This window comes from Triticum urartu, chromosome 4 (genome assembly GCF_003073215.2).
Source record: "Triticum urartu cultivar G1812 chromosome 4, Tu2.1, whole genome shotgun sequence".
Taxonomy (NCBI): Eukaryota; Viridiplantae; Streptophyta; class Magnoliopsida; order Poales; family Poaceae; genus Triticum; species Triticum urartu.
In genome coordinates this window covers 78,457,789-78,471,975 of record NC_053025.1, presented here as the reverse complement: position 1 = coordinate 78,471,975, position 14,187 = coordinate 78,457,789, and the positions used below count along the sequence as shown (strand labels likewise).

Below are 14,187 nucleotides of genomic sequence, written 5' to 3'. Positions count from 1 at the left end.
AATTTCCAGAGAGGCAAGCAACACAAAGGGCCATGCAACAAAGGGAGTACTAGGCCAGGGGGCTTCCCATAGTTCGTCGAGGCATGGAGAGTCAAGGGCTACCAAAGCACTGCCATATTCTGCTGGTTTAGGGGCGGGAGATGAAGAGGTGATTTGTGTCCTTGACGGGGTCGACGCATCTCAGGGCACTCTAGTTGGTGATGATGCGCTTATGGGTGATGGTTGTCTCTAGAGAACTACACATGGAATGCAAAAAATGCCATATTAGAGGTCATATGTTTATCCCCTTCACATCGCAAGGTACCACCTTGATTTGGAGTAGATGATTACACCCCTTTGTTGAGCCCAAAAAGATTGTAGATGAGTCATGATGTCTATGTGCACCTTAAGAACCACCACCATTCGACCTAACTGCAAGAAAAAGGAACATAAGGAGCATCTCTGTTAGCTTGTCATTTGATAGGCATGGCACACACCATAACTACCCCTTCAAGTCTGCTCGGTAGGGCACATCGTGCACCTGCCATGCCTATGTGGAACCCTCACCCTCACCGGGATCGACCACCTTGATATGGTGTAGAGGACTCTAACCCCGTTTTGGGATATCCTTCTCGTGGTGGGATGTAAGGAAATGACCATTTGAATCCTTTTAGCTAGCCCAAAGTTGTGCAAGAGCCCACTACCCATCAGGGTTATGGCCTAGGGGTCATTTTATAATTTGCACATGATGGAACGGGGGATGTTTAGCCTCCCATTTAGCACAACGACCAAGCTAACGGGCATGCGTCTTATGTTTCTTCTTCTTGCAGTCAGGTCGAATGGTGGTGGTGCTTAAAGTGCACATTGGCATCATGGTTTCTCTACAATCTTTTTGGGTTGAACAAAGGGGGTGTACTCCTCTCTAAATCAAGGTGGTAACTCGCAACGTGAAGGGGATAGATATATGACTTCTAATATGGCATGCTTTTGCATTCCATGTGTAGTGCTCTAGAGACAGCCCTTGCCCAGATGCACATCATCACCAACCCAGGAGAGAGAGGGGGGAGAGAGAGGGGAGGCGGAGAGAGGAGAGAGAGGGAGAGGGAGAGAGACATACATACATACATACATACATACATACATACAAAGAGATGAATACTGAAGGAAGAAGCTTGCCTAAAAGATTTCTGTGGTTTTTCTTATTGTTGCTACCCAAGATGCAAAAATCTTGATGTATGAGAGTCTCTAGCGCTACCTAAAGAGTAATCTGTTGTATCTCATACTTGATAATAGTGGGAAAAAATTGGGTGTCGTCAAGCCGTGCTTTTTACCCCAACTTGGGGGTTTCCCATGTAAAAAAACATCAAGTGTCTTTGTGTGTTAATGTTATGTTGTTGTTCAAAGAGGTTCTCTTGACCTCAGATACTGTCTGAGGTGTGTTTGGGGTGTTGCGAGAGCTATTTTCTTCATATATGTTGTTGTATATATTTTCTTCGATGTTGAGCAATTATCCTTGAATTAGTACATGAAAACATGAAATTACTTTGTTTCAGTATAAGCGTGTTTAGTGCTAATTTCCAAAAAAAAAAACGTCCCCAACCTGCCAACCCTTTCTTAGGATCGACCGTCACACTTAAAAAAAATGAATGTGTGTAGAGATGTCTTGTCACTAGCGCTGCGTAAGAAGGCCTCACCCATAGACAAGGCGCTTGAAGACGACAATTCACCCGCCGGAATGTGTTATGTGTATCGAATGTGTACATGGGTGTGCTACAGTTGAGCTTGTAATTAGCACCGTGTCAGATGTTTAAATTGAACACATGTGATCCGAGGCTAATATATGAAGGCACCACGGGATGTCAAAATAGACTATTTATAAATCTAATAGGACTAGCTACGAGATCGTTACCACAGGGGGTACAGGTGATCTGACCGCTATGCTTGATTGACCATGTCGTCGAATGTGTTACATCGATATACGTATATATTTTGAAACGAAAAGGTAGAGCATTATCTATCTTATGTATTTCAAAACAGACCAAAGCATGGAAGACCGTCAGGTCAATTACATGAAAGACAAGATAACGCTCCATGGCAATGCAGCTGGCTCCTTGCCAAGCCAAAATGACGAGAGAGGATACACCAGGTGTAGAGGATAGCAGAGGAGCAAGAAAAGCATCCTGTCAAACTAGGTACTTACCGTACTAGCCCATTGATGAAGGTTCTCTTTGTCTCTCTGTTCTCTGTAGCTTTGCACGATTGCTCCATAGTAGTAAAAATTCTGCTGCATTTTGTGCCACATATGTAAGCGACCACTGTTTGTTTTCCAAGATCCGTGCATTCCGGGCGGACCATAATGTAACAGCCACCGCGGCGAAAATGATGTTCCGGTGAATTCCAAAAAAACTGAACCAGAGATTTGATACAAGATGTGTCGTGCTGCCGTGATTTCTTGTTCTAAGTTGATCGACGTGTATCTCCTACACTTAACCCGTAAACATGAATGGCCACCTTGTTGGTCTTTCTAGCCACGTCTGTTTTGTGGAGTCTTGGTAACTGCTACACTAAATGAATGCTAGATACATCCATTTGAGAGGTAAGTTTGGGATAAAAAAATTTCGAACGAATGAAGTATGTGGTGTGCACTGCAAACAATTTCCTTTCAAACCGAAACGCATTATCATTACAAAGTTGGGTCAAATAATTGGAAATAATAGGTACAGATTCTCCGCTCTGTATCCTTACAAAGTTGGGTCAAATAATTGGAAATAATAGGTACAGATTCTCCGCTCTGTATCCAAAAATTGTATTTATCTCTTTCGCAAGAAAAGGAAAACAACTACATGGCTACGTTGCAAGATAAGTTATTCTTCACAGGAAGCATATATATCACCAGATCAGTAGTGGACAATCATATATGATTGCACGCGTACATGTGTATCTCTGACCGATGCTATTTAATCCAGAGACCAGAGATATGCTTTTTGCTATCAAAGGATCGTCTGGATAATTCAGAGATAAGATTTTGCCATGAAAGGAACATCTGAAAGGTTCTCACATTATTTGCTATATGGATGGATATATTCCATTCTAGCACTATTTTACAATTAATTTATTAATGGGATATTTTTATTAAATTGAGTTCCCCATTCATAAGCTTCTAGTTAGCCACATTCAGACCAACCAAAATGCAAGTTGTCTTCTCCGGTTACTACACTGATGTTCCTTCCAGAACTATCAACAACAAACCGGCTCGGTTTAGAACAGTCCAATAGTTCTTCAGTTCTGTTTTCCTTTTCCATTAGTGCGCCGTTTCAATCTTTATTTTTTGTGTGGTAAAAAAAAGACCGTGTGTAGACGTGACATATTGGATCAATCACAAAACATGACACGTGTGCGAGGATTCGCGTGGCCGGCGGCGGAGGAGGATCATTCATGTATGACTCATCTTCTCAAGCTCTTAGTGGTGTGTGAGGCAACACACCCTTCACAATTGAGGCGGGACTAAACTTTCCACACTTCTTATTCCTATATTATGGACCACTAGGAGAACACAATTGGATTTTTGAGGAATTATCGAAAATGATAAAATGGGCTAAAGGTTCTATTTTTTTTCTTTTGCGGGGAAATGTTATATAATTTCAACACCATGATGACCATAGCTCTTTCACCGCCGTAAGGAAAATAGTAAATGATTTCACCTTTTGATCACAGCGGTTTAAGAAATTGATCAGCATACCACAACCATATAATCTGTTCTCCATACATCTTTGGGTAATATATTCAAATGGGGATTGCTTAGGAAAACTTGTATTTTTGTGTGTTACACAAACAGCACGTGCAGTTTAGTCGCATGATTATGAATTTTTTTTCCAGATGTTGGTGCCCATTATATTTGCCTCTACCATCACGTCGGATTTTGATCGAAATGATTTAAACCAAACTCGGTTGATTTTTTTTTTTGCGGGGGTCGGTCGAATTTAGTTGATAATCCTCACATCAATTTTGTCTATCTCCAATCAGCTTCACACTGCAAAGCATATAATGAGTTAAAAGACAAAATATAACCATGCCACAACTTTCAGATAACCAACTTTTTTACTTCATAACCATGCAAATATTGCAATGCATAATTGATCCCCACAGATTGATTCTCCTTGCTAAATGCATTTTTACTGACAACAGATTCGATACTAATATCCACAATGGTTACCTACTCTTCAGTAATGAAAGAGCCCAATTACAATTAGCTGCCGGCGGCGGCCGCGGGCGCCACGGCGCGGTCGGCCGAGCGCGCCGTGACGCACCGGTAGGCGACGGTGGCGAGCCAGAACGCCCAGGGGAGCGCCACGAGGCCCAGGCCGACGCAGGGGATCCATCCGGGCGCCTCGCTCGGCGGCAGCATGACGTAGGCCACGAGGCACCCGCCGCCGCCAAGCACGGCGAGGAGCAGCAGCACCGTCACCACCCAGATCAACACGCTGCCGGCCGGCCTCCCGCACTGATCCCCCTCCTGGGGCGGCGCCATCGACCAATCGTCGCCGGTGGAGCGGAGCTTAGGAAGACGCGAGGGCGGCGAGGACGGACGCGGAGGCGCTGGTCAAGGAGAGGAAGAAGAAGAGGGCGGCGTGCATCGCCAGTGGCCTCCGATCCTCGCCTTGTTGCCTTCTTGTTCGTGGACCAAGAACATAAAAAATGTGCCAAAAAAGTTCTGATCTGTTATGCTGTTCGCCCTTTTGTGGATCGAGGAATGCAAGAGCAGCGACGGGGGAATGGCGGAGCGCTCAAACCAAAGGAAGGTGGCCAAAATGGAAGGAGAGGTCAAGAGAGAATGGTGGCGAGTTAATTGTGCATTCTATAATAAGCTAGTTCTTCTTTTCTCACATGCTGCAAAACCAGTGATGTTGTTTCCTTTTATTTTTTTTCCTTTTTTTCGAGTGAAAAGAGTTTTATTTCATTATAATAGGATTACAGTCGACATGCAGAAATTCCTCAATACATGACGGCCGTTTATGTAGCCATACAACAGTGGTACTATCCGTACGACTATACGACGCCAACCGATCTGTCACCCTATTTTGTACACGTTTAATTTTTAAGGAAATAAACTCCCTATCTTCCATAAAAACCTTGGTCTCCGCCATCAAATGCCCGTATGCCGATCTCAACAAGCCATCCCCCGTCAAAGCCGACAACGCCTTCGAGGAATTTGACTGTATAATAATCGGGTCATCACTATGTTGCAACGTCAATGCCATCCCTTGCATCAAAGCATGTAACTCCGCCTCTAATGCATCATTACGGTTAAACACATAGCAATATGCCACGAAGACCACCCCACCATTAGGTTTTCTCATTATCAGGCCGGCTGTCGCTGAGCCGTCGACCGCAAAGATCCGTCAACAGAGAGTGCAACATGGTTGGCAGGCGGTGCAGGCCATGGTAGGGAAGCTTTCATCACATTGCTCTCCATAGCCGAGGCCAAATCCATTACTGCCATCTTGCCTTTAAGAATTTCCTCTATATTGTACCTCCTTGATAAATCAATTGACTGCATATAGCTCTGCAAGTAATGAGCTGCTACTTGAATTGATGGGATCTCGCTCCCATGCGCCTGGTCCGTCCGCAAGAACCAAACTCTCCATACTAGCCGACCAGTGCATGAAAACTGGACTCCTCTCTGCCGCACAGTGGGCACAGTGACATTGTTTTCTCTAAAATTAAACACACAATATATTTATAATGATATAGCCTAGCTATATTAAAAATATGACTGTTGAAATATCTATAATATAATTTAAATTTATTAATGATATATTAAAATCTTCTTTCAAAAAATCCAGTTATGCCCCTAAACTATTGGTTTTACTCACGTGTCCATTTGAACTTGTTTCGGGCTCAACTAACCCCTACATCAGGCGCGGTGTTGGAACTAGGTATTTCCTATTTGACGCATTTTGCGTCAAAATGGCGAAGGTTCGCAGAAGGGAGCGACGCGGAGAGCTCAATCGGCCGGAGCCTATTTAGCGCTTAGCATGCTATTGCGGGCGAGTGGTTTTCTCCCGGTTTTGGGAACCTTCTAGAAGGTTCCCCGAACTCGTTTTTTTTCCTGATGTTTTTCGAGGCTGGTTCTCTTTCAGGTTTTTTCTATTTCGGTTTTTCTTTTTTATTTATTTTTTTCATTTTTATCTTTTCTGTTTTTTTCTTCTTTTCTTTTTCTTTTTTGAGAAGTGCGCAAATTTATAAAATGTTTAGAATTCAAAATTGTTCCCAAATACGGAAATATTTTAGCTGTTTTCAAAAAATGTTCATGTTTTCAAAAAAATGTTCACAAATTCTAGAAAATGTTTGTGTTTTAGAAAATGTTCCCAAATTTTAAAAAATGTTTCTGTATTCAAAATGTTCGTATAGTTCAAAAATGTCACATTATCAAAAAATGTTCGTAAATTTCATAAAAAATTCACGTTTTTTCAAGATAATGTTCGCAATTTGGAAAATGTTTGTCTTTTTGAAAAATGTTCGCGCTTTGAAAATAACGTTCGTGTCTGTGAATAATGTTCGTGCTTTCAAAACAACGTTCATCTTTGTGAAAAATGTCCGCACTTTTAAAACAATGTTTGTCTTTTCTGAAAAATGTTCAAAGCAAGTTTCTTTTCTCACATGCTGCAAAACCAGTGACGTTGTTTTCTTTTATTTATTTTTCCTTTTTTTCGAGTTAAAAGAGTTTTATTTCGTTATAATAGGATTACAGTCGACGGGCAGAAGTTCCTCAATACATGACCGTCCTTTATGTAGCCATACAGTAGTGGTACTCTCCGTATGACTGTACGACGCCAACCGATCTGTCACCTTATTTTGTTCACGTTTAATTTTTAAGGGAATAAACTCCCTATCTTCCATAAGAAACTTGCTCTCCGCCACCAAATGCCCTTATGCCGATCTCGACAAGCCATCCCCCGTCAAAGCCGACAACGCCTCCGAGGAGTTTGACTATACAATAATCGGGTCATCACTATGTTGCAACGCCAATGGCATCCTCTACATCAAAGCATGTAACTCCGCCTCTAGTGCATCATTCCGGTTAAACACATAGCGATATGCCACGAACACCACCCCGTCATTAGGTTTTCTCATTATCATGTCGGCTGTCGCTGAGCCGTCGGCCGCAAAGAAAGATCTGTCGACAAAGAGTGCAACATGGTTGGCTGGCGGTGCAGGCCATGGTAGGGAAGCTTTCATCACATTGCTCTGCATAGCCGAGGCCAAATCCATTACTGCCATCTTGCTTTTAAGAATTTCCTCTATATTTGTACCTCCTTAATAAATCAATTGACTGCATATAACTCTGCAAGTAATGAGCTGATACTTGAATTGCTGGTCTCGTTTCCATGCGCCTGGTCCGTCCGCAAGGACCAAACTCTCCATACTAGCCGACCAGTGCATGAAAACTGGACTCCTCTCTGCCGCACAGTGGGCACAGTGACGTTGTTTTCTCTGAAATTAAACACACAATAGATTTATAATGATCTAGCCTAGCTATATTAAAAATATGACTGTCGAAATATCTTTAATATAATTTAAATTTATTAATGATATATTAAAATCTTCTTTCAAAAAGTCTAGTTAGGGCATCTCCAGCCGTTGGCCCCTCAGGAGGGGCAAAAAATCGCCCCTTGATGGCGCACCGGCGCTAAACCGCGCACTGCGGGCGTGATGCCCCCCAGTCGCGGCCCCCACGGGTTTTTAAAGTGTTCAAATTCAGCGCAAACACAACGCAAACACGGGCTAGTTCGTTTAAATTTAAACATATTTTACAAAAAAAGAAAAAAATACCGCGGGCTACCCCCGCCGTCTCCCTCGCCGCCCGCCTCGCCGCCCGCCCACGCGGTTCTAAATGCCAAGGAGGCTGTAGAACCGCGTGTAGTCACCGCCGTCGTCGCCCCGCCTACGCCTCCGCCGTCCCTGCTGCATCCCTCCCCCGGTTGGCGCGGCGGGTTGGACGGTCCGGGGGCGTCGTCGTCGTCGTCGCTGTCGAGGACCACGATGCCGTGCTCGTCCTCGCGCCCACGCTTGCGGGCGGCGATCTCCTCCAGGGCCCAGCGCTGCCGGACCATCTCGTCGCGGAGGTAGTCATCCCACGCCCACCGCAGGGCGTCCTCGTCGGAGAAGCCGCGCCGGACTATCTCCTCGTACTCCGCGGGGAGGCCGGGCTCCGGCTTGGGCTCGACGAGGACGAAGCGGCCGGTAGGGGAGGCGTTGTCGCCGATGCGGACGCCGGAGCTGCGGGTGCGCGCGCTGACAGGCGTGTCCTGGGGCTCCAGCTTGACGGGGCGGAGGTGGAGGCAGGGAGAGCCGCCGGACGAGGAGGAGGACCCTCCGATCTCCATGCACCTCGGCGTCCAGGAGCTTCCCCGGCGGCGTGACAAGGACGGGGGAGCGGGGTACTCGAGGCGCGGCGTGTTGCCGCCCTCGATGTACTCGAGGACGGCCTCCAACGTGCGCCCGGGCATGACGCCGGCCGGCGGCGTTGAGCCTGCCGGAGGGCACGACGCCGTTGGTGGCCTCGAGCTGCTCGGCGTGACGGCGGCGGAAATAGGGCTCGCAGAGCGGGCTGTCGGGGACGTACCATGGCCCCTCCCTCGCCGCACGCGGCAGGGACGAGCGGATGCGTGCGATCTCCGCACGCCGCGCCGCGCCGGTGGGTACCGGGGGCACCGGCACGCCGCCGACGCTGATCCTCCACGCCCCGGGCACCCGCATGTCCGGCGGGACCGGGTACTCCGCCTTGAAAAGGAGGCGAGTCTCGTCCTCGTGAAGATGGCGGCGGCCGAAACCGTTCGCCGCCGCGCCGTCACCTGGGAAGCGCTCGGCCATGGGTGTGATGAACTGGAGACGGCAAGAGAGAGGAAAGGGAGGAACGACGACGGCGAGAGAGTGTGAGTCGCCTAGTGCGCTTGGGCGTGTCTTATATAGACCGAGGCGCCGCCCGTGCGCGTGCCGCCGTGTATACGCGTGGCGGGCGAGGGAGGGCGAGGGACGCGCGTCATCCGGTCTTCACCGCGCCACCCGTGAGACATCAATGGCGCAGGCTGATCGGCACGGCAGCGCGCGGCAGTTTTGGCATTGATTCGCCACGGGAAACGAGGCGATGAGGACGACGAAGGGGCGAGAAGAGAGCCGTGTCCCTGACGCGGCGGGCCCGCGGCTTTTTCGCGCCAAAACAGTTCGCCCCGGCGCCCCCGGGCGCCCCCCAGTGCGTCGGGTTCGGCCTGGGTCCGCCGGCGCTGTTTTCGGCCCAGGCCGGTGAAAATCGAGCTCCTGGGATGTGACTGTGCAGATTTTTTGGCGCCGACGCAAAAAAAAACGCCTGAGAAAGTTTTTCTAGGGTGCGGCTGGAGATGCCCTTATGCCCCTAAACTATTGGTTTTACTCACTTGTCCATTTGAACTTGTTTCAGGCTCAACTAACCCATACATCAGGCGCGGTGTTGAAACTGGGTATTTCCTATTTGACGCATTTTGCGTCAAAATGGTGGAGGTTCGCAGAAGGGAGCGACGCGAAGAGCTCAGTGGGCCGGAGCCCATTTAACGCTTAGCATGCTATTGCGGGCGAGTGGTTTTCTCCCGGTTTTGGGAACCTTCTAGAAGGTTCCCCAAACTGGTTTTTTTTCCTGATGTTTTTTGTAGCTGGTTTTCTTTCAGGTTTTTTTGTTTTGGTTTTTCTTTTTTGTTTCTTTTTATCTTTTCTGTTTTTTTCTTCTTTTCTTTTCCTTTTTCTTTTTTGAGAAATGCACAAATTTATAAAATGTTTGGAATTCAAAATTGTTCTCAAATACGGAAATATTTTCGCTGTTTTTTGAAAATGTTCATGTTTTCAAAAAAAAGTTCACAAATTCTAGAAAATGTTTGTGTTTTAGAAAATGTTCCCTGATTTTAGAAAATGTTTCCGTATTCAATATGTTCGTATAGTTCAAAAATGTCACACTATCAGAAAATGTTCGTAAATTTCATAACAAATTCACATTTTTTCAAGATAATGTTTGCAATTTGGAAAATGTTCGTCTTTTTGAAAAATGTTCGCGCTTTGAAAACAATGTACGTGTCTGTGAATAATGTTCGTGCTTTCAAAACAATGTTCATCTTTGTGAAAAATGTCCGCGCTTTCAAAACATTGTTCGTCTTTTCTGAAAAATGTTCATGCAATCAAAACAATGTTGGTAATTTTCAAAAAAAATTGCACAACTCAAAAAATGTTTGTAAAGTTGAAAAATGTCACATTTTAAAAAAATGTTTGTAAACTTCAAAACAAATTTCGTTTTTCAAGATAATGTTCGCAATTTGGAAAATGTTTGTCTTTTTGAAAAATGTCCGCGCTTTCAAAACAATGTTCGTCTTTGTGAAAAATATTCGCACTTTTAAAAGAATATTCATCTTTTCTTAAAAATGATCATGCTAACAAAACAATGTTTCAAATTTTTAAAAATATTCGCACAATACAAAAAATATTAATTTTTCTCAAAAATGCTTGTTTCTTTGGAAAAACTTTCTGTTTTTGAAACATTTCATATATATTACTTCAAAGTGTTCGTGCTTTCAAAAGCAACTCAAAATTTGAAATGTTCGGTTTAAAAAAATGCAATAGCCACAATACTCCTACTGTGTCGTTTTACTTGTCTACAGTATGTCCATACGAGTAATTAGTTGTTAAACTACTGCGCTGCTTATCTACAACTTTTATAAAAAAATAGAGTTGGTGATGATGGTATGCCTGCCGTCCTGCAATATAGGCGTCCCATTTATATCTGACAGATAGGAAGGAAACTATGGCAATTTTGCAGATAAGGCCTTCCCTCTATCATTCTCTTCTCTCACAAAATAAACTACTTGTACAAATGCATGTTAATGTTCCATGCAACACACGGGCATCTTGCTAGTATGTCAACAAAGTTTGAGTGGTTTGTTGGTTAACGTTGCGCGGGCATGTAGTGGAGGTCCCGTGTTCGATTCCGTGCAAGGGCTCGCATTTTTGCTTTTATTTCCGATTCTGCGGTACAGTGCACTCTGGGCTGGCCCATTTCAGACCCGTCTTGTGCGCTTGCTCGACATTATGCCACATAACGCGACACATAGGAGCTCCCTTGGAACTATACCGCCCCTCCGCCCGTGCCGATTTCTTATAATTCTTACCGCTGGGATCCGTACGTTTGGGCCGGCCCAGAAATCAGGGCTCACTCGGGTCTCTGTGGCAAATGCCCGCTTGGTTGTTGTACTGCGTTTATTTTTCCTTCTTTGGTATCTACTGGCTGGACCAGTCCAGTTTTTGCTTGCTTTTTTCCTCTTCTTTCCTTTTCTGTGCTTTTCTGTACGGGTTTCACTTATTTTCTTCGATTTTTATTGAGTTCTTTCTTTTTCTTTTATTTTTCTATGTTTTTCTATAAGATGTTCATTGTCTTAAAATTTCTTTCTCTTTACGTGTTTTTATACACATTTTTCCTTTGCTTTTTTGGGTTTTTTTAGTTGGATTTCAATGGTTTTCTTTTAAATTTTTGTGTTTCTTCATTGGTATTCTTCCAGCCTTTTCATTTTTTATTGTTTTCAACAAATGTCTACATCTTTCCATACACATTGTACATTTTTTAATATCAGGTACATTTTTTGTTTACGCGGGTAACATTTTTTCAAATACACCCTCAGAACAGAAATAACTGACAAGGTAATACATGACAACATTTTCTTTAAAATACATATTTTGATGTCTACCTTTTCATACACATTGCATATTTTTTGTTATACATTAGGATTTTTTATATATAAATATTTTTTAAATTCAAATATATATTTTGATGTCTACTTTTTTAATACATATTGTACATTTGTCCTATACATCAGGAACATTTTTTTGCACATGTTTAGCATTTTTCAAATACGTGATTAATATTTTGCAAATACATATTTTGATGTCCGTTCTCTTCATACACATTGTACATTTTTTGTATACATCTAAAACATTTTTGCACGCGTTTAACATTTTTCAAAAACATGATTAATTTTTTAACATGTTTGAATACATGTTAAACATTTTTCAACTACACGTTGAAACATATTTTGAATGATATAATTTTTTTACGCCAGTCCTCCCCTCGTTGCCGCCGGTCAAAACCAAGTTGGGCAAAGGTCTGTGTAGTGGTAGGCGGTGGCGGGCACCTTCCATCTCCTCTCTCCCCATCTCCATTATTCCCTCCTCTCGCCCTAGGACATGGTTGTGCTGCGAACTGATGTCAGCGTCCACCGACAGAGGATCTCATCATCGGCGGAGCTATGTGCACTTTTGAGGAGGCTGCCCCCCCCCCCCCCCCCCCCCCCCCCCCCCCCCCCCAAGATTAGAGAAAACATTCAAGATTTTTTTCCTGGGGTTAAGATTGAAGAAAAAAGTAGTCATTAGCCGTTCTCTGCTAGCTCCGCCACTGGATCTCATCACTACCATTCTCATCCTTCCCCTCCCTCTTCCCCTCATCTTCTCCTCTCCCTCCTATACTCAGGAACCCGAGTTCCAAACCTTAATCAAGCCTGCATGGGTCATGTTGGTTGGGCCTCCCATCCTGTCGGTGTGTCCAGGACCGATGCATGAGAGCTCACCCTCTCCTGCTTGGTGATCGAAGTGCCGTCGGCTTGCTCGCGTGTGCGAATCAGGGCATAATGGCTTGGTGGTGTGAGCGGGCTCCCTCCTAGATCTGGCGGGAACGTATCTGGTGCACCGGGGGAATTGGTGCTACCTGTGCACCAGTCGCCCGTTACACATTCAAGAATGTTTGAAAAAATCCATAAAAAATTTAGTGCATTGACATAACATCAATGTTGTCACAAAAATTCAAATCAAAATTTGAAACATTACTCGAGATACAAAATGACAAATTTGACACTGAATACTACATAACACAAGTTGGGCTTTAGTTTTGACCCATTAGCACATTGATGACAAATTTGTCATTTTCGTATCTCGAGCAATGTTTCGAATTTTGATTTGAATTTTTGTGACAACTTACATTGATGTTGTGTCAACGCACTAAATTTGTTCTGAATTTTTTTGAACATTTTTGGATGTGCGTCAGAGTCCGGTGCACCGGTAGCACCAATTGCCCTGGTGCACTAGATACGTTCCCTAGATCCGGCCATAGGTGGTGGGCCCAATTTGAAGCCTGTCGGTTGTTGCCGATGTGGTGGCTCATGACCGTTGGGTTGGGGGGGGGGGTACCTTCATCTAGATCCGACCAGGCTCGTCGGTGTGTCCTCGGTTGGAGGTTGTCATGTGGCGGGGAAGGAAGGGTTTCCCGCCCTTTTCTCCTGGTGGTTGGCGGTTGCAGGTGTGGCTCGATGTTCGGGATTATGGTTGTAGATGATAGGGAGTGGCCCTTGGTGGCAGACTGCGCATTTGGCTCTCTAGCAAGCACTGTTGCAGCGGTGTTGTCTGCATTCTTTGGTCATGTGAATGGCTAGGTGCATGGTGGCAAGTGGTATTGGAGTGGTGTGGTCTTCCCTTATATGGGCCAGGAGTGCCCATTCGACAGGGTTGTTCCCCTTTGGGGACCACGGTGGTTTGGGTCCTTTAGGAGAGGTGTGCAGGAGGTATCGAGCGAAAGCTTCGTCCATGCTGACGATGGTGATAATGCTTGCAGGTGTCATGTCCCTCTTGGAGCGTCGCCTTGATTGGTCTGGCAACCCTTTTTTGCCAGCACTAACGGTGGTAACTCTTGTTCTTTTAAGGCGGACGCGACAGCGGCACGGTGTGTCATTTTTCTTGCATGTTCAGGTTATATCACGTGCTTATTGTTGGTGGCATTCTAGGGAAGTCTAGTTGTGCACTTTTGTGCTTTTTAGCATGTCTGATTTGTTATGTTGTGTTTTTATTGACCAGGTTCGATCACATGGCTTTATTTAAAAAGCGTGGCAAACGGCTTGAAAAAACCGCGATAGCCAAACAACTCTACTCTAAAACCTTGTATAATGCAAGGTGCTTAGAAGAGGTGTTTGAACAAATAAATCAGGCTTTTCTTAAACACCGGTGCTTATTTGTATAGGGCATACGCTTAATTAAGCGCGGTGCTTTAGAAAAATTCAGTTTATTTTTCTAAGCACCTCCCTAGGCACCTAGCATTGTATAAGGCCGAAAACAGCTATGTGAATAGTTATCACCTAACACACACTCCCTCTG

General features: G+C 44.8%; 1 protein-coding gene across 1 annotated transcript; it reads right to left on the bottom strand.

The window, feature by feature from the left end:
• Window positions 1-4,050: 4,050 nt before the first annotated feature.
• Window positions 4,051-4,981, bottom strand: LOC125553592. Its single transcript, XM_048717358.1, has one exon. It carries the CDS (start codon window positions 4,505-4,507, stop codon window positions 4,226-4,228), a length of 282 nt encoding a protein of 93 aa, XP_048573315.1. The 5' UTR covers window positions 4,508-4,981; the 3' UTR covers window positions 4,051-4,225.
• Between the last annotated feature and the right edge of the window lie 9,206 nt (window positions 4,982-14,187).

Coding starts and splice junctions, on each gene's coding strand:
- LOC125553592 (XM_048717358.1), bottom strand. CDS start 4,507: ATGGCGCCGCCCCAGGAGGGGGATCAGTGCGGGAGGCCGGCCGGCAGC.